This window comes from Dipodomys spectabilis, unplaced genomic scaffold (genome assembly GCF_019054845.1).
Source record: "Dipodomys spectabilis isolate Male_0828 unplaced genomic scaffold, ASM1905484v1 ptg000039l, whole genome shotgun sequence".
NCBI classification, from domain to species: domain Eukaryota; kingdom Metazoa; phylum Chordata; class Mammalia; order Rodentia; family Heteromyidae; genus Dipodomys; species Dipodomys spectabilis.
The window spans coordinates 8,541,990-8,565,295 of record NW_024870716.1 but is presented as its reverse complement, the minus strand read 5'-3'; the positions used below and the strand labels follow the sequence as shown (position 1 = coordinate 8,565,295).

Here is a 23,306-nt window from a genome sequence, read left to right as displayed (position 1 = left end):
TTGACAAGAAACCAAGCTTTCCACCTCCAAAATGACCATATGTACTCTACCAGTTCAACTGCTATATCACACCAAGGAATCTGATACTCTCTTTATGGAAGATCCCATGAGAGGGATCACTTCAAAATATTTGTAGTTGGCGGAGCTGAGGTGGTAGTGGGTGTGACTGAAGAAAAAAAGGTAGGGGGAAAAAGTGACTGCTTATGAGGAGCCCGGGAAGTCTGCTGGTGTTTTCCTCTAAAGTATTGTCATACTACTTCCTTTTCATGGTCAGGGTAGATGTCCTCTTGGCACAGAAGAGCTACATGGAGGTGAAACAAAACCTCACAAGAGTGCTGGTGAGTTCTTATGATAGAGGCTGAATGCAATGTGGTTAACACAGGAAGTCAAGTCCTTCCAACAGAAATGCTGTGGCAGCTAGAATGTTTTGAGTTCTTTACAATCTGTGCTGTGCAGTATTTTAAATGTTAGACATAAATGCGTTAAATCCTTATCACAAGTCTATAAAATATGAACGATAATTAATCCCTGCACAGATGGGGAAATAGGACTTTGCCTCTAGTTACAACAATTCAAACCCAAACAGTGTGGATCTTTGTGAAGAATGCCTCAGAAATTCTGCAGGACTGATAAGAAAGCAAGCATCTTTCTGGACTACAACAGATGAAGGCAGAGGCTGCTTAAAAAAAAGTAAAATCTACACAGCACTTTCTCCAAATCTCAAAAGCCAAACCTCAAACTTCAGCACTTCAGTTCTATTTAAAATCAGACCCTCTGAGAAAGCAATATGCTAGGATCCCATCAGAAAAGAATGTCCATTCCAAAAAAATCTGAAAGCAGCTGTTATCTCTGAGCTATTGACCTCAGAGGTCAGCCAACCCACAGAATTATGGCTGCCATTCTCCTTTTGGTTACCATCCTAATGAAAGAGCCCAGTTCAATGGTAGATGGCTCTGATTATTAGCAATATATTTTTTATATTGTAAAAATGTATGTTGTCGCAGTGGATGCTGTCTGTTGGACTGAAATACCTATTAGACTTCTTGAGCCTTTTCTCCAGGCTAAACACTTTTGCTTTCTGTAGCTGGTTTATAAATGCCTAGTCTTCACACCTTTATGCAGCCCTTAACAAAAATTCATCCCTTTCCCTTGACCTTTCCTACATGCCCTGGTTATGGCAACTTCCTTAGCCTTTGATCCTTCTTCCTTTGCCTCCATGCTAATTCTTCAATGTGCTCCTACTACCAGCTGCAGGGGCTTCCACTACTTGGAGAGAGCAGATGGTTGGAGCATCCCTCTAATTCCTTTGTAGGAGGAGTATATCTTCCTGAACTAAGAATGAAATTTCTCATCAAAATCTGGGACAAGTAAGCCAGATGCTGGTGCTCATGGCTATAATCCTAGGTACTCAGGAGATTGAGATCCAATCAATCAAGAATTGAAGCAACCCTGGCAGAAAAGTCTGTGAGAATCCTTATCCACTTAGCCAGCAAAAAGATGGGTTGGAGTTATGCTTCAAGTAGTAGAAAACCAGCAAAGCAAACAAGCCCAACAAGCACCAAGCAGGTCCTGAGCTCAAACACTGCTATCAGCCACTTTGGAACAAATGCCACCCATAGTCTGTTTTAGGTTTAATTTGACTAACATAAAATTTAGTTAATACTGCCCTAGAAAATTTCTCTGAATGGGAACAATTTTTACAAATAATAATATGCACTATTTACGCATAATAAAATAATACTATTAGATTACAGTTAATTACCAAGTAGGAATGTGCTTCTACATTTGAAATAAAAACCAGAAAATTGTATTAGGCTGTCACATGAAGAGAATGCAAAGATGGGTCCATCTTGTCAATGGTGGGGCCCATCTAGCCTGAAGGCCAAAGAAATCACTTGGTACATGATAGGACAGACATATATGACTATGGTTAGCTGTTACTTCCTGTACTAATAAATTTGTTGGCCTGTGAATGTTGTTATACATATCCAAATGGCCCTTGTCAGAAAAAGGTTCCCCAACCAAGCTAGAGAAATAACAAATAAAATGGGAAGAATTTAAACACAAAAGGCTACATGTCAGTAAGAAAGATTTTGCCTTACTTAGCTATCTTAGAAAAGACACTTAACCAATCAGATCACCTCACTCTACTATTGAGGGTCAGTTTCAAACCCAAAGACTCTTAAGAAATTATATGTTTTTGCCAAAGTTTTGAATCAGTTTGAGTAATTTAGGAGGGGAGTCCATGGGATTCTTTAAATACAAGATCATGTCATCTGCAAAGAGGGAGAGTTTACTTCATCTTTCCCAATTTGGATCCCCTTTACGTGCCAGGCGCTGGTGGCTCACGCCTGTAATCCTAGTTACTTAGGAGGTTGAGATCTGAGGATCACGGTTCAAAGCCAGCCTGGGCAGGAAAGTCTGTGAGACTCTTATCTCCAATAAACCACTGAAAAACCGGAAGTGGTGCGGTGGCTCAAGAGGTAGAGCGTTGGCCTTGAGCTGAATTGCTCAGGGACAGTGCCCAAGCCCAGAGGTCAAGCTCCACAACCGACAAAAAAAAAAAAAAAAAAAAAAAAAAAATTATGTTTCTAGCAGCCCACTATTCAGTTTTGAAAAACCTCCCTGAATTCCTTTCCATACTATTCTAAACATAAAATCTCACAATGTAAGTAGTTTATGAAGTTTTTCAAACCAAGATAGAACCAAAAAATTATTCTTTTTTACTTTTGTGTCTTTGAGACATGCTCCAAATAACAGAAAAAAACATAGATCCAAGTTATTCTTGCAATTCATTTCTACTCATAAACTAGGTTCTAGGAGCATATAGATATGACTAAAAGTTCTTAGTATATACATTTAAGTGGGTATTGTTTTGTCTGTTACTCTAATTGTATATTGTTTAGCTAAGAAGTTATCTTCAAAATGATTCTCAGTGTTGGCCTTGTTGTCATTCAAACTGAATTCTGCACCTTGGCACTTACCTGTTAAACTACCAAAGGTAAGCTTTCTGCGACCCACTTTCTCAACGAGCCAGACTCCTACCAGTGTGAAAATGAAATTGGTGAAAGCTGTAACTGAAGCCAACCATATTGCGAGTCTGTCATCTTCCACACCAGACATCTGTAGGATGGTGGCGCTGTAATACCTGCAAGGCAAAGAATGCAGTGGTTGTTATCCGTATGTATCAAAGGGACAAAAAGATAAGACCCCCCTTAAACATACAAATCATGGCTAATAATGGACTACCACACAAACTGTTTAAAGGAAAATACAGAAATTCTAGTCAAATATATTTACTTTCTGCTTTTTTTCTTAATCATCAGAAATACATTCATTTTATTTTGTATTATCTTCCAATAGTTGTACAAAGGGCTTTCAATTCAACATGTTAATTTATTAGTATTGATAAATGTCACACCTTCCATCATTCTACCTCCATCTCTCCCAACCCTACCTATCCCTTCAAGTTACCTGGCTCCATTTTGTTTTTTTTTTTTGGGTCCGGTCGTTGGGCCTGAACTCTGGGCCTGGGCGCTGTCCCTCAGCTCTTCAGCTCAAGGCTACGCTCTACCACTTAAGCCACAGTGCCACTTCTAGCTTTTTTCTTTTTGCTTATGTAGTGCTGAGGAATCGAACCCAGGGCCTCATGCATGCAAGGCAAACGCTCTACCACTGAGCCACCTTCCCAGCCCCCTGGCTCCATTTTCACATACGTACTTTGAATATTTTAATTGTATTCGCCCACTGTCTATTTGTATGCCCCCCACTCCCTCCCTCTGACAACATATATTCCAGTTTTCTGGTATTCATTTTGTTAAACCGTTATTCAAAGCAATGATACCACTGGAATCCTCCCTCCAATATTTGTTAGTCAATTTGCTCAAGTCTATACATGTTTCTCTATATATTTATAATTTAGACCTAATTTCTATGTATGAGAGACAATATGTCTCTCTGAGTCCACAATGTCTCCAAACAATCCAACTTATAAACTCAATAAATGGGCAAAAGAGCTAAAGTCTTCTCAGAAGAATTAAAAAATGACCAGTAAATACATGAAGAAATTTTCAACATCCCTGGACACAAGGAAAATGCAAATCAAAACAACACTGACATTCCATCTAACTCCAGTGAGAATGGCCATCACCAAGAATACAAACCACAAGTGCAGGAGGTATGGGGCGGGGAGGGGTAGGGGGTGCGGGGAGGAGCCTTATTTCACTGTTGGTGGAACTAAGTGCCCCACTATAGAAAGCAGTTTGGGGATTCCTTTAAAAAAAAAACCTAAAGATTCTTTAAAAACAAAACATTCCTCAAACAAAACTCTCTGATTTATTAATATCACTCCAGGACATTTATTCAAAAGATTACAAATTAGGATACAGTAAAGACACTTACACACCCATGTTCACTGTTGTATTATTCATCATAGCCAAGTTGTGGAAATAGCTAGATGTCATATATTTGATAAGAACAAGATAATGGTGTCTGTGTGTATGTATGTACATATATAGCAATTTTATTCATCCATCAGGAATAAAATATATGTCATTTGCAGATGAGACAGAGGGAACTGGAACGAATTGTTTGTGTACTGTGTATAATACAAAAAGATCCCCAATTAAAGAAGATTGAGGACTGGAACCTTCCAATGCAAAACATATCTCACCTCTGGAGACAGAGACAGTTGGTATTTTTCACTAAAGCCATCAAGTCCCAAGTCTATGGTATGAATAAGAAGTCATCATACACTGTGAACTAATGTCCTTGGAAGAATAAAGTGACTAACTGATACTATTGGAAAACTCAATACAATGGTGGAAATGGAACAAATGAATAATCTCTTTAGAGTTGCATGCCAGCCAGCTGCATCTACCTGTACTCCTAGACATTCAGGAGCCTGAGATCTAATGATCTCAGTTCAAATCCAGCTCAGGCAGAAAAGTCCAAAAGACTTAATCTCCAATTAATTTGCAAAAAGAGTCGGGCTGGATAATGGCTCAGGTGGTAAGAGTGCCAGCTGACCAAGAGTAAGGCCTTGATTTCAAATCGAAGTAGAAAACCAAACAAAAACTCTCCAGAAAAGAGTCAGGATGCAGATCGCATTGTATAAGCACATGGGAAACAGACATTTGTACATAAGAATGGTTTTTACTCATCCAGCACATGCTGCAGAATCAGGTTCCACATTTTGTGCTAAATAGGTTCACTGGAGACTCAATCTTTTTTTTTTTTTAATTTAATTTTATTTGTGAACATACTGTACAGAGGGGTTACAATTACATGGGCAGGATAATGCGTACATTTCTTACCAAACATTGCAGCCTCCTCCTTTGGTTTACCCTTCACATCCCTTCCCAGCCTCCCCCCCCATCCCAATTCTTCTCCTTCCCCCCCTTTTCCCCCCCGGCCCCCGCACTGACTTTGTAAAGCTCGTTTTGGACATGACAACTTGTACTTCTCATTGTTGCAACAGGTCCACCTGTATCCTTAAACAACTGGTTTTTCCCCATCTCCTCCACAAATTATACTGACATCAAATATAGTGAAAGCAGGGGTTATACTGTGGGGGAGGGACTCAATCTTAAAGACCCTAAAGCCTGTTTGCAGATACACAATGTAAGAATTCCTGGCACAGTTAAGGATACACACAACACTTCTACTCTGGTGGATATATTAGTATCTTTGTTAGCTCACTGCTTTAAAGTTGACCTGAAAGAAAGCAAATGATCCATGATATAGATGATAGTAACCAATTCTTAAAGGTTTGGCTTGGCCTAGAGTTCCATCAATTCTAAAGCTGGGTATTTCCACAGTTAAAAATCTACAGTTTTCCCAGATATTTATCAATACTTTCATGCAGTTAAAAAACAAAATCTATTTTCAGTATGCTTATGTCTCATTGATTAATCAATGACTTGTTTACTACTTTTTAAATTCATGATGGATATCATGTAAAATATTAATGTCATGGATCCATTCATCTTGATAAAAAAAGTGCTCCTTTATCTTAAAGCAGTAAACTAAATTTATAAATTACTATGCAGCATGAAGAATGTATTTGACAGACTAAATATCACACTAAATATGTTTTGGGATTTTTTTTTTTCTGATTGTACTGGGGTTTGAATGCAGGGTACTTTTGGTAGGCAGGTATCTAACAGGTAAGCTATGCCCCATCCCTATTTCAATTATTTTTCAGATAGGATCTCAGTTTTCTGCTCTGCTCTGGCCTCAAAATTTATTCTCCTATCTATGCCTCCCCCATCCAAGTTGGGATGACAGGCATCTATTACCATGTTCAGCTTGTCGACTGAAAAGCATTTCACTAACTTTTTGCCTGGGCAGGCTGTCAACCAGATCTTTTTCATCTCTGCTTCCTGAGTAGCTTGAATTAAAGGTGGGCACCACTACACTTGGCTAAGAATGAACTCTGATAACAATTGAAAAGGGAGAAATTCTCAGTGTAGTTACTGTAGTATACTCCTATCCCAATAAAATTGTAAAATTTTGTAGTCAGAATATAAATTGATGATAAAATTACGATAACAATCCATCCCATCTTAATTTTGCTTTACAATTTTCAAGTTCTGCTTATATTTTCATAAATATCTATCCAGAAAAGTCAAACTTACATGTAAACAGTAAATAACATAAATATATACTCGAAAAAGGCAAAATAGAAACATTGAGAAAAAAATCCAAATATTTAAAGACAAAAAAGACTCGATACTTGCCATGTTACTAAATTTCAGAGTCTTCTAAATGTTTTACCTACAGGACCAGATATATTGCACAGAAGAAAAAAGAACCATGAAACCAGGTACCAGTAGCTCATGTCTATAGTCCTAGCTACTCAGGTGGCTGGCTGAGATCTGAGGATCGAGGTTCAAAACTAGTTCAGACCGAAGAGTCTATGAGACTCTTTTATCCAATTAACCAGCAAAAATCCCATATGGAGCAGTGGTTCAGGTGACAAAGCACCTAAAATAGTCAAGTGAGAATGTGAGGCTCTGAGGAAAGCCCCAGCACTAGTGTGCATGCACACAGACACATGCATACACACACACCCCTCAAGTAATTTTATATTTCTAAGTTGTGATACAATAATATCATGAATTTCTAAGTGTGAGATAGACAATATGAAGGTAATTGTATCAAACTAAGTTGTTTGCATTTTATTCAAATAAAAAATTATGCAAGTATGAAATGTTATTTTATGAGCACAAATGTTTTCAAGGCAGAGTATAGTGAAACACTATCTTGGGATAGGAAATGTGAATTCTAAAGACATGTCTTTGGTGAGTTATATTACATTTATTGAGTGCCTGCTATATAAGAAGCCATGAGTTACTAAGGGCTCATAAATGTTATTAGATGCTGCTGCCTTTGAGAGATTCACAGTTAAGTATTAAGAGAATGAAATGGAAATGAATCACTTTAGTATCGCATACTAAGACATACAAGTTACTGTATGCTAATTAGATTTGACATTTGACATGGAAGGCTACTTGATTATAGTTTATGTTGAGTCCTGAAAACCCACATGGGGTTGGCAGGAGCTAGGACAATCTGGAATAGTGGCAGAGGTGGATGATGTAACACAGACAAAGCATAAAAATCCGAAATAGCATGCTGGGCTCAGAAAACCCATACATTTCAGCTGAACATAAGGTACATATGAAAGCAGAAGTGGGACCTGAGGCTGGAGCAGAGCTTCTGTGCTGGATGGGCTGTAGGTGAGGTGTTGTAAACTTGGGCTTCATTTTGTCACAGACAGAGTCATGAAATGAATTTTGGAGTCTAGTAACATGAAGAAATCTGTCCTAGAAAGAAGATGGCTCTGATGACAAAGCTGAGTTGCTACATTCAAGGAAAACTGTACTAATACCAAATGTCTATCCAAGCCATTTCCATAGCAATAAGACAGCTGTGGCTTATCTGTGCATGGACAGTGAGCAAGAGTTGAAATTCACTGATGGGCTGGCAAGAGTTGTCACCCTCAATGAATCTTTTCCTGAGTGGTCTGAGTTTCAGGTTCATTTTGATTTCTCTGACATTGAGAACAGTATTCATCTTTTACTGCTACCAAAACAAATCACCACAAACTTAGTGATCTAAAATAATCAGATTTAGCTGAGTAATACCAGTTAGGAGACAGGAGAATCATCAGTTGGAGAGCACTGTTTCAAAACCAAAAGTGCTGAGGGCATGGCACAAATGATAAGGTAGTTTCTAGTATGGATGGAGCCCTGGGTTAAAATACCAGTACTGCAAAACAAAGTAAAACAAAACAAAAAAAAAACAGCACCAACAATAACAAAAAGCCAATCAAACATACAAAATACCCAGAGACATGTTCCTTGTCTGAAACTCAGCTGTTACAGTTTTCCTAAACTCCCAGGCCCTCATTTTTGTGCCTTCTATCTGATCTCTCTTTTTGCCCCCTTTTTCTTCTATGTTTAAGGACCACTCACTCTGAGTAATCAGCAGATGTGATTCAGTCTGTAACCTTAATTTTCCTTTGTCCAGTACTAGGGTATTCACAACTTCTACACATTAGGATGTGTATGTCTTCTTTGGGAGGGTAATTATTCTGCTATCACAATAAAGGTTCCAGGAAGCAGTAGAATAAGCAAAAGGTCAAGGAGAAGATGAGTAATGAAAGATAAGGCATCCACTTGAAGGGTAAACCATTCCAGGAAAATTCATGGAATAACAGTATTTTCTTTCATAGGGCAAGGGAGGACTTATCAAATTCAGAATACTTCACAAACCTGATTTTTGAAAAGTCAGATCCTGGAGTAGAATAGACTTACATTATAGTTTAATATGGGTAAATTCCAATGTTTTTTGTAAATTTTATCAGCCTACTTTTAGGGGATGAGCTGGGCTTAAATTGAGGACCTCCACTCTTGCTTAGCTTTTTCAATGAAGGGGTAGTCCTATACCACTTGAGTCATGCCTCTACTTCTGTATTTTGCTGTTCATTGGAGATTAGATTTGTTTGCTGGCTGGCTCTGAACTGTGCTCCTCAGATCTCAGCCTCTTGAGGAGCTAGGATGACAGGCATAAGCCATTAACACCCAGCTCAGTCAATTTTTTTTCATGTATTTACAACCTTCTAACCCTTTAATATAATTTTCAAGTGTTGGGAAAAGCCTAAGAAAACCTTCTTTATATAGAACAACATGAACAACAAAAAGGCTTTCTTTCCCTGTTAGATTCAAAGCAGAAATGCATTCTCTCTTCAAGGTCATTTCACAATATGGATCAATGTTCTTTAATGATTCTCTGGGCAATTATGGTCATCTGTCCTCTGAGCAAAGTTGAAAGCCCCAGGACCGGGATATTCTCATGGAAAACCCATAGCTCTGTGCAGAGGCTAGAGAACAGAGAAAGTTAGGGTCATAGTTGAACATGCACTGCTTTCTTTGAAAGGCTGTGGCACGTAGCTCCCAGCTCTGAATATAAAATCTCAAACAAAATAGTTCTAAAATCATGTGCACTTTGGAATGCGAATCTGCCTAATGATCACTTTTGAAAAAGTAATGAAAAAATACACACATGCACTCTAGATGCTTAGTGAATATATCCATTAAATTCATGCTTTGAACAATTTCCTGGGGAAAGCTCTCTCTCTCTCTCTCTCTCTCTCTCTCTCTCTCTCTGTCTCTCTCTCTCTTTTTCATATCTTGAGGTCACAACTAGTCTTTTTCACTACTGCCAAAATTATGGAGGCAACAAGTAGACTTGCTATAACACATACTAAAGACTGGTGAGACAGACAGAAGACGATGATGATTATGGAAAACATTAGTGGGAGAAAGGGTGGTCAAATAAAGTCATAATACTCAATGTACACATATGAAAGTAGAACCAGATAACCTGAGGGGATGAGTAGGTGGTTGATGAGTGGTTGATGATGGGGAAGAATGATGACATTGATCAAGATGACATTCATCAAGGCACACTGTACTGAACTGAAACACTGGCATGAATTAAAACACTGGCATGAACTGAAACCCCTTTGTAAAACTACTTACAGGTATTTTTTTAAGAGAGAAAACATTAGCTGCACAACCATTCCAAGTTAGCTCTAAATTTCCTGCCGACGGGAAGCAGAAAATGATATCTTTAACTGTCTTAAAAAAGAAAAGACAATGAGAACTTACAGGCATAGGCAGAAGCTTTTTGAAAAGAGTCCTAGAGGCACAGCAGATACTTGACAAATGAGATTACATCAAAATAAAAAATTACTGCACAGCAAAGGACATAGTTACTAAACTAGAAAGACAGCCAACAGACTGGGAAAAGATCTTTACCAGAAATATATCTGACAAAGGTCTAGTATCTAAAATATACCAGAAGCTCAAGAAGCTAACTCCCCATCACACCCCAAAGCTAACCACTAAATGGACAAAGGAACTAAGGAATGACTTCTCAGGAGAGTTATGAATGGCAAAGAAGCATATGAGGAAATGCTCATCATTCCTGGTCATAAAGGAAATGCAAATCAAAAGAACTCTGAGATTCTATCTTACCCCAGTAAGATTGGCCAACACTGTGAAATCAAAGAACAACAAATGCTGGCAGAGATTTGGGGAAATGGAACACTATTGCATTGTTGGTGGGAACGTAAGCTAGTATAACCACTCTAGATAGTAGCCTGGAGGTTCCTCAGAAAACTAAACATATATCTATCTTCCCTATGATCTAGCCATACCACTCTTGGGCATCTACCCAGAACATTATAAGACAAGCTACCTTAAAGACACTTGTACATCCATGTTCACTGCTGCACAATTAACAATAGTCAAGTTGTATAATTATCCCAGATACTCTATGATGGGTGTGTATATCAAAAAATGCAGTACCTGTACACAATGAATTTTACACAGTCATTATAAAGACCAATACCATGTCATTTGCAGAGAAATGGATGGACCTAGAACAAGTCATGTCAGAGAGATAAACAATGCATATTTTCTCTCATATGCAAAAATTAGAACTAAAATACACTGGGACAAGCAAATTATACAGGACTCTAGATACTCACATACAGTGAGACCAAAGGATGATATTCTTAGGGGAGAAATAACCTCTGTGCCTTTGATCATATATTGAAATAAATCGAGGAAATGGAAACAAAGATTGTTTTTTTTGTTGCTGTTTTTTTTTTCTTTTTGTCATGTTTATATGTCTTTGAGCGGGCAAGAAGGGGCACAGAAATGGAGGGACAAAGATGAACAAGTGCGCAGTGGTGTTTACTAGACACTATGTGGAAAATGAACTATACAACGCGTGGGTAGGGACAGTGGAGACAAACTGGGAGTGAGGGAAGGGGTGACACTGTCCAAAAAGAAATGCATTCTTTACCTGACTTATATAACTGTAATCATTATTTATAATAACTAAAAAATACGTACAAAAGATAAAGTTCCTAATCTTTCCACACCCAATATAAGAAAGTTAAAAAAGGAGCTGGGAAGGTAGTTCAGTGGTAGAGCGCTTGCCTTGCATGCCTGAGGCCCTGGGTTCGATTCCTCAGCACCACATAAGCAAAAAGAAAAAAGCCGGAAGTGGTGCTGTGGCTCAAGTGGTAGAGCGCTAGCCTTGAGCTGAAGAGCTGAGGGACAGCGCTCAAGTCCAGAGTTTAGGCCCATGACCGGACCCCCCCCCCCCCCAAAAAAAGTAAATAACAAAGTTGGCTTTTGTAGTGACTGACCAATAAAGGACAGAAATACTCATCTGAGGAAAAAGAGAGAGAGAGAGCGAGAGAGAGAGAAAAAAAAAAGACGGCCTGGCCAGGCACTGGTGGTTTACATAGGTGGTGGCAATACTAGCTATTCAGGGGGCTGAGATTTGAGAAATGAGATTCAAAGCTAGCCTGGGAAGAAAAGTCCATGAGATTTTTTTTTCCTTCCAATTAACCACCCCAAAAAGCCCTAAGTGGAGTTGTAGCTGAAGTTGTATAGTGCTAGACTTGAGCAAAAAGGCTCAGAGACAGTGCCCAGGCCCTGAGTTTAAACCCCAGGAATAACAGAAAACAAACAAATAAATAAAATAGAAGACTTTTTTTAGTGGCATCAAACTCTAAAGATGATACTGTCATGAATAACAGGAACACAGAACACATTCTTTTTGTCGCTGATGGCCAGCATAAATGGTTCATGTGAATTCTGGAAACGGAGTCACATTTTGATTGGAATGATACAACAAAGTGAGGTCCTAACATTACTGCAGACAATCATCTGTGAACCTGGCTTACTCAACAGTCCTCGCGGTCAAGTTACATTGAACATCAATTACTAAGTGAGAAGGTTGGGTTTTAGGGAGTAGCTGACAACTGTTAACCCAGAACAATTCCCATTGTCTGAGTTTTCTTGATTCTTTTATTAGTTCCTAGCATTATACATATAATTTATACCATATGCCACAGTATGTTGGCTACAGAATTTAAAATGCCACCCTAATAAAAGATTCTTTTCTCTGAATTATACTTTTCTGTTGAGAAAACATGGTAACTATGGAAAATCAGTAGCTTGAAGAGATATTAATCAAAATACAATGTTTTTAAAAAAGTAAAACTTTCAAGAACACTTTAATATATTTTGTACACTGAAAATATCTTTTCATACTATAAGATGGAAGACATGAAGCCCAAAATAGAAATTAGGACTGCACATATATCAGAGTTGGGGTTTGAGCTAACATGCCAGTGAACTGTATCAATTATTAAATTAACCAAAAACCATAGTAACCTTTAGAACACATAGTGGTTATTCACACTAAATATATTATAAACATTTAAAATATAAATGGCTTTTCTTGTCTTTTGGGAAGACCAATAAAAAAAGACCAATAAAGAAATAAAGACCAAAAAAGACCAATAAAATTGCACTAGACAACTTCTGGAAGATTTCTACCCATCTCCACCCTCACCAGTCTGACTTCTCTCTGATCAAGAAACCATTACCCACAAGACAGTGTACTGGAAATAAACTTTACAACTTTGGGTTGGGGGGAGGAGTAAGAGAAGTGGTGGAAGGAAGGATAGTGGGAGAAGAACAAGGGAGGAGGTAACAATGCTTGACAAGAAATGTACTCATTGCCTTAATCATGTAACTGTAACCCCTCTGTACAGCATCTCTACAATAAAATAATTTTTTTTAAAGAAATCATTTCCCTTCCTTTAGCTTAATACATCTGGAGACACAGGGAAGAGCACTTACTGCTTTCAACAGTTCCAGCAGATTACTGATCTTCCTCTAAGTATCACTGACAACAATGAGAGAAGCTCTCTAATGTGCTCTTCAATTCATCCATTTGCCAGATTAGCCTATTCATTCTTTCCATAACATATACTTCCACTGGACACTGGACACTTGGGACTCAATTTGGCTCCTTCCTCTAAGCTCATATCTCTTGAATGTTGAACTTCATGGATATCAAGTGAAGTGTGACTATTTCTAAACTTGTTTATACCTGTTACTGTAATTATGTAATTTAATCATGTGGTTCATTCATGAACCACACAGCATAAATGCAAAGGAGAGTTGTATTTCCAATGCTTTGAAAGGAGTCAATAACTGTAAACAACTATACAGTATAATCATAAGAAATTACATGAGAAAATCTAAGTCTTGACAGATTCTGCCTTTAGATTTTCCCCCAAGTATCTTTCAGTTCTTATTCTATTTGAAAAGAAAACAATGTTGGATGTCACAGATGAATACATGAATTATGTAAAAAAGCAGCTAAGAAATTAAACAAGTAGATAAAGTTTTTTGTTTTTTTTTTTTGTCTTGTGACAGTACTGGGGCTTGAATTTAGGGCCTGAGTGCTATCTCTTAGCTTTTTTGCTCAAGGCTAACACTTGAGTCACAGGCTCTACTTCTGGCTTTTTCATGGTTAATTGGAGATAAGAGTCTCATGGATTTTTCTGTTTGGTTTGGCTTTGAACTATAATCTTCAGATCTCTCCTGAGTAATTAGGATTACAGGTATGAGCCACTGGCACCTGGCAAAAACAAAGCACTCTCAAAATGAGTATAGAGGATTATGATCTTTGTATCTTAATAATTACAAACACTACATGCTTTTCTTTTACCATTTATTATCTCTTTCATTTCAGCTTGTATCCATCTAGACCTCACTAAAGCAAACAGGAAGGGAAAAGATGACAGTCTGTTTGAAATTCTTCTCCAGCGCCTTACCCAGGTGATGGGAAAAGAGCAGGTCATGACATTTGTCTAGGAAAAACACTGTTCACATCACTGACTATCAAAAAGGATTAAAACAGTATTTAATATTAAGCCATGATGACCTCAAAGATTTGTAAGAAAATTTGCCAAAGTTTTAATTCTATATAAAAGCATCACTTTAGAACATGGTCACAAAAATGTGATTATGCAAAGATATGAGGTTTTATGCACATTATTTTAACTCAGTGGAATCACACACTGAGAAAACAGATGAAGAACATTCAGAAGGAAGTGGAAAAAAATAACAAAGAAGTCCATGGAGGGTAGAATCCTACCCAATAAAGATAATACAAATGAACATATATCAGACATGCTACTTTTAGGTGGTACAGTTTAGGCATGTCTTTTCTTCATGCTTCCAGCTTTTCATAACAAGCACATAGTAGTGTTTTGTGTCAAATGTTAAAATATGTAGATTAGAATATGTCATATACTGTATATTCAGCCACCACTTGCCTCCAACTCTTAACTATATCTAATACAAATTTAAGTATAGTAAACATGATATGCTCCTGAGAGACTTGCATATCTGTTTGTCTTCAGAAGGAAAAAAGACTTTTTTTTTGGTAGTACTGGAGTTTGAAGGCAGGAATTCATACTTGCTCACCCACAGCTGGTCCTCTATGACATGAACCATACCTCCAGCCTGTTTTTTTGCTGGTCATTTTGGAGAAGAAATTTACAGGCTTTTCTGCCCAGGTTATCATTCTCAAACTGTAATCCTCCAGTTGTCAGCCTCCTGAATAGCTAGGATTCTGAACATGAGCCACTTATATTTTTCTTTGCCAAACTTCCTATTTTGAGAAATATTAAGATAACCCATGTCCTTTGTCACTCGGTGCCCATATACTAAAACTATGACAGTAATGATCTTAGCTGAACTGCTAACTTAAAAATACTTAGACATGATGGTCACAGACCTTTTTAGAAAGAAGTGATAATGACAAAGTGTCGGTATCAGATACAATTCAAATGGATTTATTTGGGCTATACTACACTGTGGCCACCATGGAAGACAGAGATTTTGTCCACCCTCAACCTCTCATTTGAGATGCTGATTTCATGTTAAGAAGTGGTACTGGAGGTCTGTGGCTCTTGCATGTAATCCTAGCTACTTAGTTAGGGGGTTGAAATTCTTGGGATCATAGTTTTGAGGCCAACCTTGGCAGAAAAACATTCACTAGACCCTTTCTCTAACGAAGAGCCAAACACAGTGGTACACATCTGTTACCCTAGTTACACAACAAGCTGGGTCAAAAATTGAGGTCTCTCTTGAAAATAATAAGCAAAACTCCGGGCTGGCTTAGCAGTAAAAGTATCTGCTTAGAAAGTCTTAGGTCTTGAGTTCAAATCCTAGTACTACCAAATATACAGTTAAAAAAACACAAAAATTCTATAACCAAATGAAAAAGGAAAGGCTTTGTGTCCTAGCATACCGACACTACAGCAAGTTTTGTTGTATAGAAATCACCTTCTGCTACTTTATTCTGTTTCTTACATCACTAATTTCAAAGTTTATTTGGCCTTATTACCTCTCTCTATATTTAACTAAGCTCTTTTAAACATCAACATAGGGAAGCAGGGAAGTGAATAAAGACTTTGAGTTAATATAGATAACTCTTATTTTTCCTTTTCCAAATATCAGAGAAAGAAAGCTGATCCATTTTTTAGTAGCAGAGGATCTAGCTGAGCCCTGGGGAAAGGAAAGGCTGACATACTGATGCATTATTAAAGAGTAAATTAGGCTGCTGGCTTGTTGTGGGAGTAGTGACAGTACTATACCCTTTGATGTTCCAATGCAAAGTCCCCAAACTGCACTTGATCCTCTTCTCACATCACATCCTCTTCTCACTATCAGCACATATTGCTCAATTATTAGCACAGGTGACAGAAAACAATACTAGATATATTAGCCAATGATGTGTAACATGAAGAAAAGCAGCGGTCAATAGCTTTCACTGAGGGAGCCCTATGTGGAGTGCATTCACTTTAAATCTCAGACTTTAAAAATTCAGGAGAATTAGGCAAACGCTTTTGAGTTAAGCATTTTCTTTTTTAATTTCTTTTTTATTTTCTTTACACGGTCATACAGTTTTCAATTCAACAAGTCAATTTATGAGTACAATGCATCTTGATCAAAGTGAAGTATTTTCTTATGTTTCAATTGACTCTATGTTCTTAGCTGTCTGTTTCTTTTATATACATATTATTCATTTTAGAGTCAACCTTTTAATTTCCTATTCCTTAAGTTTATGATATGACACGTTATTTTTATTAGAAAACAAAGCATACAGGCAGAAACAGAAGGACTAGCAAAGAGATAGAGACAAAAAACATCACCAGAAAAACCAATCTTCCCATCCAAACGCAGAAGAAAAACCCACTAAAAATAATGACTAACCCAATATTTACTGAATATCCTGAGTCCCTGAGACTTTTCCCTGGATAAGAGAAGAAACGGAGAAATAACATCTATAGTAGTATCTTACTGCATACCTATCAAATGCCAAGTTTTACATGTGTTCCAAATACCATTTAATCATTGGCCATACCTAAAGAAAATGCAGATTTGGTAATGAGACAATGCTAAGTCATGTGTGTGTGTGTGTGTGTGTGTGTGTGTGTGTGTGTGTGTATACATGTATGTGTGTGTCTGTGTGTATGTGTCTGCGCGCATGCATGCACACACCAGTACCTAGGCTTGAGCTTAGAACCTGACATTCTGACTGTGTTCTTTTTTTTCTCATGGCTGGTACCATACCAACTGAGCCACATCTCCTGTCCAGATTTTCTCTAGTTACTTTGTAGATGGAATCTCACAGAGACTTTTCTGAATTGACTAGCTTCAAACTGAGATCCTTTAGGTCTCAACTTCAGAATAGCTAGGATTATAAGCATGAGCCACTGGTAGCAGGCACAATGCTAAGCTTTCTAGGACATAATTAACTCAAAACTGTATATTCCATTCTCATACAGAAAGGATCCCTAAAACCTTATTCATACTTTCTATTAAACTTCTACATGAAAGGATTTCCATTTTCTATGGTTGAAGGCTTCTGTCAAGCTCATCACTTGCTATTAAGTTGTGATTAACAGTGAATATAATCAAGTATAGCAATCATAAAAGCAGTGAGTTAGAGACCTGTGGAAATGAACTGATGAATGGGTGTCACTCTGTTACCGGGGAAAGCATAGGAGTGCATTAGTGCTCAGGGGGACAGAAGAACCAGTTAGTCCTTGAGGCTCAAAGCCAGCTAAAACTCTTCTCCACTGGGAGTTTCAGAACCAGTGAAAATAAACCTTAAGAGCAGGGGAATTTAAATTTACAAATGGGCTGTAAAAAAACCAGGCACTAATAGTAATACAAATCTGAATTACAAATACAAATCTGGTTTTAAATTGAACAATTACTGGGAATTAAATATAGAATTATATGTAATGGAATAAATAGCACAGGGAAAAGCTGGCCATCTGTTTAACTTAAAGAAATAATGATACCCACAAGACAGTATTTTGGAAATGAACTTTACAACTTTGGGTGCTGGGGGTGGGGGAGGAGTAAGGGAGGTAGGAGAGGGAAAGGATAGTGGAAGAACAACAAGAGAAGAAGTAATAATGCTTGACAAGAAATATACTCATTTCCTTACTCATGTAACTGTAACCCCTCTGTACAGCATCTTTACAATAAAATAAAATTTAAAAAAAGATGCAATTAGGATCCATGAATGTAGAAGGTAGAATGTAGAATGTAGACGATTAGAGCATCATCATTATTGTATAGTATTATTTACGGACTATTGTGGCAGCTCTTCTCCCACCTATTTCTATGTTCCATTAAATATGTAATATGTTAGTTTGCATGTAAAATGAAAATTAAGGTTATAGATAGAATTAAGGTTGATGATCAGTTGATTTCCCTGAGATAGGAATACAATTTTGAATTATTTAGGTATCCCAGAGGTCTTACAAGCTTAAGAGCTAGGCAGAAGACAGTCAGATGGCACATTCCTATGAAGATGATGATCAGAGTGAGTGGAGTTGCAGACCTTCTACCCCTATCACTTTGATGAAGACAGGAACAAGGAGGCATGAGCCAAGCTTGGGCAGTGGGAGGCCTTCACTAGATAGAAAAGGCCAGGAACTAGATTTTCCCTTAAGAGGCCAGAGTTTTCCTCACATACAGTAACAAGGATATTTTGTTACCTCTTACTGATTGCAGGAACTTTCTAAGTAATCTGTGTAAGAAACAGCTGGGATTACGAATCATTTAAATCATTTCTTCATACTTTAATGATACACCTAAATTACTGAAAATGCCTCAAATATTTAAATGTGCTTTTGAGATTGAATTTTCAGATATATTATCTGTTGGGAAACCATTGCCAACTATTCCCCAGATGCTGCTGCTGCTCTTTTGATTGTTATTATACAGGTGATATACGGAGGAGTTACAGCTACATAAGTCAGGTAAAGAGTACATTTCTTTTTGGGAAAGGTCATCCCTTCCCTCACTCGCTCCAGTGTTTCCCTCCTTTCTCCACCCACAAGTTGTACATTTCACTTCCAACATAGTGTTTAGTGAATACCACTGCTGCATTTGTTCACTCTTTGCCCTTCCATTTCTGTCCTGTTGTCATTTTCATCAGGATGCTACTCTCCAACAGTGCTTGTGATAACCACAAGTACGTGTTTGTGCTGCATGGGAGAGGAGTGGGAAGGCTTTTCCTTAATTTTCCACTGCACATTCCCAGTCTTTCACAGAAGGGATAAAACTAGTCTTCAATTCTTGGCTCAAAAGTATCACTAGCTTAGGCCAAAGAAGATGGGAATTTGTAACTTATTTTGAGAAAACATATGAACATCTCTAATTTGCTGCTCAACACTGTGGCTTCTTCAGTTAATGAACTATTTAGAGCCCTGAAAATATGTTGTTTTCAGAGTTCTGTAATAAAGACTAAACAGAAACTTGGAAATAATAGATATCATTTTCTGTAGGCCTATTATTGCTGCTAAGCCTGAAGGTAAGCATCATTATTTCAATTTTACATGTTAGAATCCTGCAGGCTGAAGAAGATTAGAGATCTGTAAAGGTTAGAGCTTGGGATGGGCTAAGATCATGGTTTATTCCCCCCCAGATCTTACTGCTGCTAAAATCTATACAGGCTCAACATTTATCCACAACCTTTTCTAGACATTTAGCTAATAACAGCTTTCTTCTTTACTATAAAATTATAGTGGTTGTAAGTGCTTTGATCCCTATTATAGCTATCTGTGGTTCAATATTTTTCAAATATTACAATTTGTAGATACTATAGAAGAAGAAGAATTTTATCTTAGTAAGTTCTCCGAGTATGGGTTTGTTGGCAGGTCAAGTCTGTTAATTCATATATCAATTCTACTTCCCTAAGGACATGAGAACTATCATGTAATTCTGGCTTCAGAAGTCTGTAAATCACTGGGTGAAAGATTCTCATGCAATCCTAGCTACTCAGGAGGCTGAGATATGAGGAGCACAGCTCAAAGCCAATGTGGGCAGGAAAGGTCATGAGACTATTATCTCCAACTGACTGCCAATAATCCACAAATGAGGCCGTGGTAGAGTGGGAAGCTTGAGTGAAAAAGCTCAGGGATAATGTCCAGGCCCTGAGTTCAAGCCCCAGGATTGGTGCATACATGTGCATGTGTACATACATGCACGTACACACACCTACAAGTCTCCCAAGAACATGTGCTCTACATAGTGAGCATGCATCAGTTTACACCTGCACTGTCAGCTAAAAGTGCTAAAAAGAACTGAGATGAGGGAAAGCCATAGCCACATTCCTGTAATTAATAAGATTGTCAGTTAGCCTGTCAGCCTCATTAATCTACATGTCTTGGAGCAGATTGGCAAGGCCACTTTCCTCACCCTTTCTACTTGTTCAGATCTCAGCGATGGAGGAGATGATGTGGCATGTGTTTATTTCTCCCCAAGGAGACCCATGGAACAGAGTCTGTTCCAGCCACAGGACCACTGTGCCCCTATACTGTTTATGGTTTCATCATTTATCTGGATAAGTGTTGAGGCTTAAAGAAAGTTTATTGAGAAGCATAGTACTTTGTCTAACTACAATCCTAATTTCTACTTTCATTGCTTTTTAAACTGATAAACTGAATGATAAACTCATCCTTTGGACAGATTCTTATGAATATATGACAGATCATAGAAAATAGTAAATAATAAATAATATACATAACAGCCTGGGCAATTAATGAAGCTACTCAATTCTTTTATAACAAACAAAAAGTATCATATTTGTCCTGAAATGGTAACAGAAAAGCCCTGTTCACTATGTGTGGTGGTACAAATCTGAAGTTTCAGCACTTGGCAGGCTGAGGCAGGAGAATCATGAGCTCTAGGCCAATTTAGGCTACGTATGCAGGGTCTGGACTCTGCATTAATGTCCTTCCCTTCTTCTCTCCACCCCCCAAGAAAGAAAAAAAGAAGTATATTTTCTACATCAGAGGAGATAAAAATATCTTTCAGATCTGAGGAACTTCATAGAAGATGAATAGAAAAAGTACAAAATCAACCACAATCTCATTAATCTTTGTTTATAAACCAGTTATAGGGTGATACTATCATGCAAAGAAAAAAAGGAATGTAAAACCTGACATTCATATCAATAATCTAGTAAAATACACCATAAGGAAAAAATTCAAAATTAGCTATCTAACTTTGGATATAATAATCTGATTTAAACTATTCTAAATTAAGGAATGTTCTCATTATTGAAATGAAGGTTATAATAAATCTAATTTTTGCTTATTCTCCACTGGGAAGACAATATTGAGAGAAACAAGAATGAGCAAGAATAAGAAAAAAATCACCATAGTCAATCATTTAAAATATTAAGTCACTCAAAATTGCCTAGAAAGAAAATGCTTAGCAATGTTCTAATTGTTAGGTTGGGATTGCCCAATAACATCTTTGTCCATGTCTGTTTTGTAGAAGTAAAACATTTAAAAATTTAGAATTCATCTCTAATAAAATCCACATTTTATTAAAACTATGAACAAAGTCACACTCTAACTAGAAAAATCTTATCTTTTGCAATAAACATTACATAAGTGTTTGGAGAGAGAAAGAGAAAGGTAGGTGGTATGGGGGAATACATAGGACCTCCTTGTAATTTCCAAGTTACTTATTAACTTGACTTAAAAGGCATGTTTACTATAATTTATTCTAACGCAAAACACCTTTAAATTCTATTAAGAACTACAAACTTAAGAATTTCCATCCTGAATCGACAACACAGATTAATAAAAGCAACAATAAATTAACTGGTATAACTAAACAATGTTAGTAACAAATGCTGAAAAACTGGTGAGAGACAATATTTCAAAAAGATAATACTGCTTTTAAACATGTTAGTATATTCTGTAATGGAGCAGAACATCATAGATGTTTGGCACATTTTAGTAAATCTTTTTGAAAGTATTTTAGTAAAGATGGCCACAGCAGCCTTCTGTTAGCTGTAGTATTACATCACAAAACTCAATAAACTAAACTGAAAATAGATTCTGAAAGTCTTAAACTATGTTCATGTCAAAAAAGAAAACATAGCAATCTTAAAATGCAATTTAAATTTCATTTTGTATAATTTAAATGCACAGAATAGTGGTTATCTCCATGATTAATTTGACGAATAGATCATTCACAAATATAATGAATAAAAATAGACAATATTATTTCCCTTGAACAATTTTTGTGATCACAGACATTGGTTTTAGTTAATGATACCAAGTATTATTAATCCCTGAATAGTACACAGTATGAAAGAGACATGATTAAACAATTATCACTTCTACAGATGTAGATTTTTTTCTTCTGATATAAAGCTCTGAAGTACATATTGGTATATGTGTTCTATTTATAGGAAAATTCTATTTGGATCAATTTGTAGAAGTGGCTGTGACTGATGGGTCAAATGTTTTCATTTTTATAGACTATAGAGGTTTCCTGTTATCAAATTACCACACAGAAAAGAACCAAGAAAAATTAAAACTTTCAAAAATACCAGAAAAGATTTGCAAACCTAAATATACAAATCATTAGGTTAAAGAGATGATGGTGATGTATACCACACAGTGGAGATGTTTGGGTTCTGAAAATCTCATAGTTTAGAAAACTCTAAGCTTTACTGTGAATAACAATAAATGGTAGTTGCATGTCCCTGGGGACACACCATGCTTCCAGCTCCCTAGCTTCATAGTTAACTACCTTTTTCCCTTCCTCACAGAACACATTACTATTTCTTCAGATCAACAACAGGCAAAAATAGCTGGCTTGTCTTTGGGGCCGGTTTATCTGCAATGTGTGTTTTTCAATTGAGGAGTCACTGTCAAATCAGGATGAAACTCAGACTACAGAGACATACAGGGAATGGGAGCAAACCACAGGTTGCAAATTCCCATCTCACTGCTCAATCTGAGGCATATGCTCATGGAAGGGAACCAGAGCCACCCACGCTGTTTGTATCTCTCTTGATTATTCTCTCAGCGGGAACAAATTAAATGTGCAAATGGGGTGAGATTATCCATTTAAGCTATTTAAGTAGGATACTGAACATGTTCTTTATCTTTGTATATAAAATGAAAGATGAAAGGAAGGAAGGAGAGGAATACAGAGTGAAAATATGTGCATTCCAAGAAAACAGAACTATTTTTACACCTGAAATGCATTCTCTTTTCTTCTGGTATTATTTCAATGCACATATTGTTCATATTGCTTGTAATAAATTAAACAGTGGGCTACCTCCAGTATATGCCACAAAACATCTCAACTTGTTTTTAAGTTCTGCCAGGTGCATTTAAAATCACAAGAGTAAAGGACTATTCTTTCACTCACTAAAATGAAATCTAAGGAAAAAAAGTGTCTAATGTAGATTTAATGTTTTCTCACACATTCCAAACAGATAGCATATAAAAGGATTAATACAATTTTGTAAGTACCTAGCTCATAGTTTTAGCTATTTACAGGAGGTTAATGTTCAAA

General features: G+C 37.1%; 1 protein-coding gene across 1 annotated transcript in view; it reads right to left on the bottom strand.

Moving 5' to 3' along the window:
* Positions 1-23,306, bottom strand: part of Slc2a13 (solute carrier family 2 member 13) — a 343,464-nt gene that overhangs the window by 99,987 nt on the left and 220,171 nt on the right. Inside the window, exon 5 of the mRNA XM_042677720.1 lies at positions 2,985-3,148. Within this exon, the coding sequence (XP_042533654.1) occupies positions 2,985-3,148 (164 nt within the window). The remainder of the gene's footprint in view (positions 1-2,984; positions 3,149-23,306) is intronic.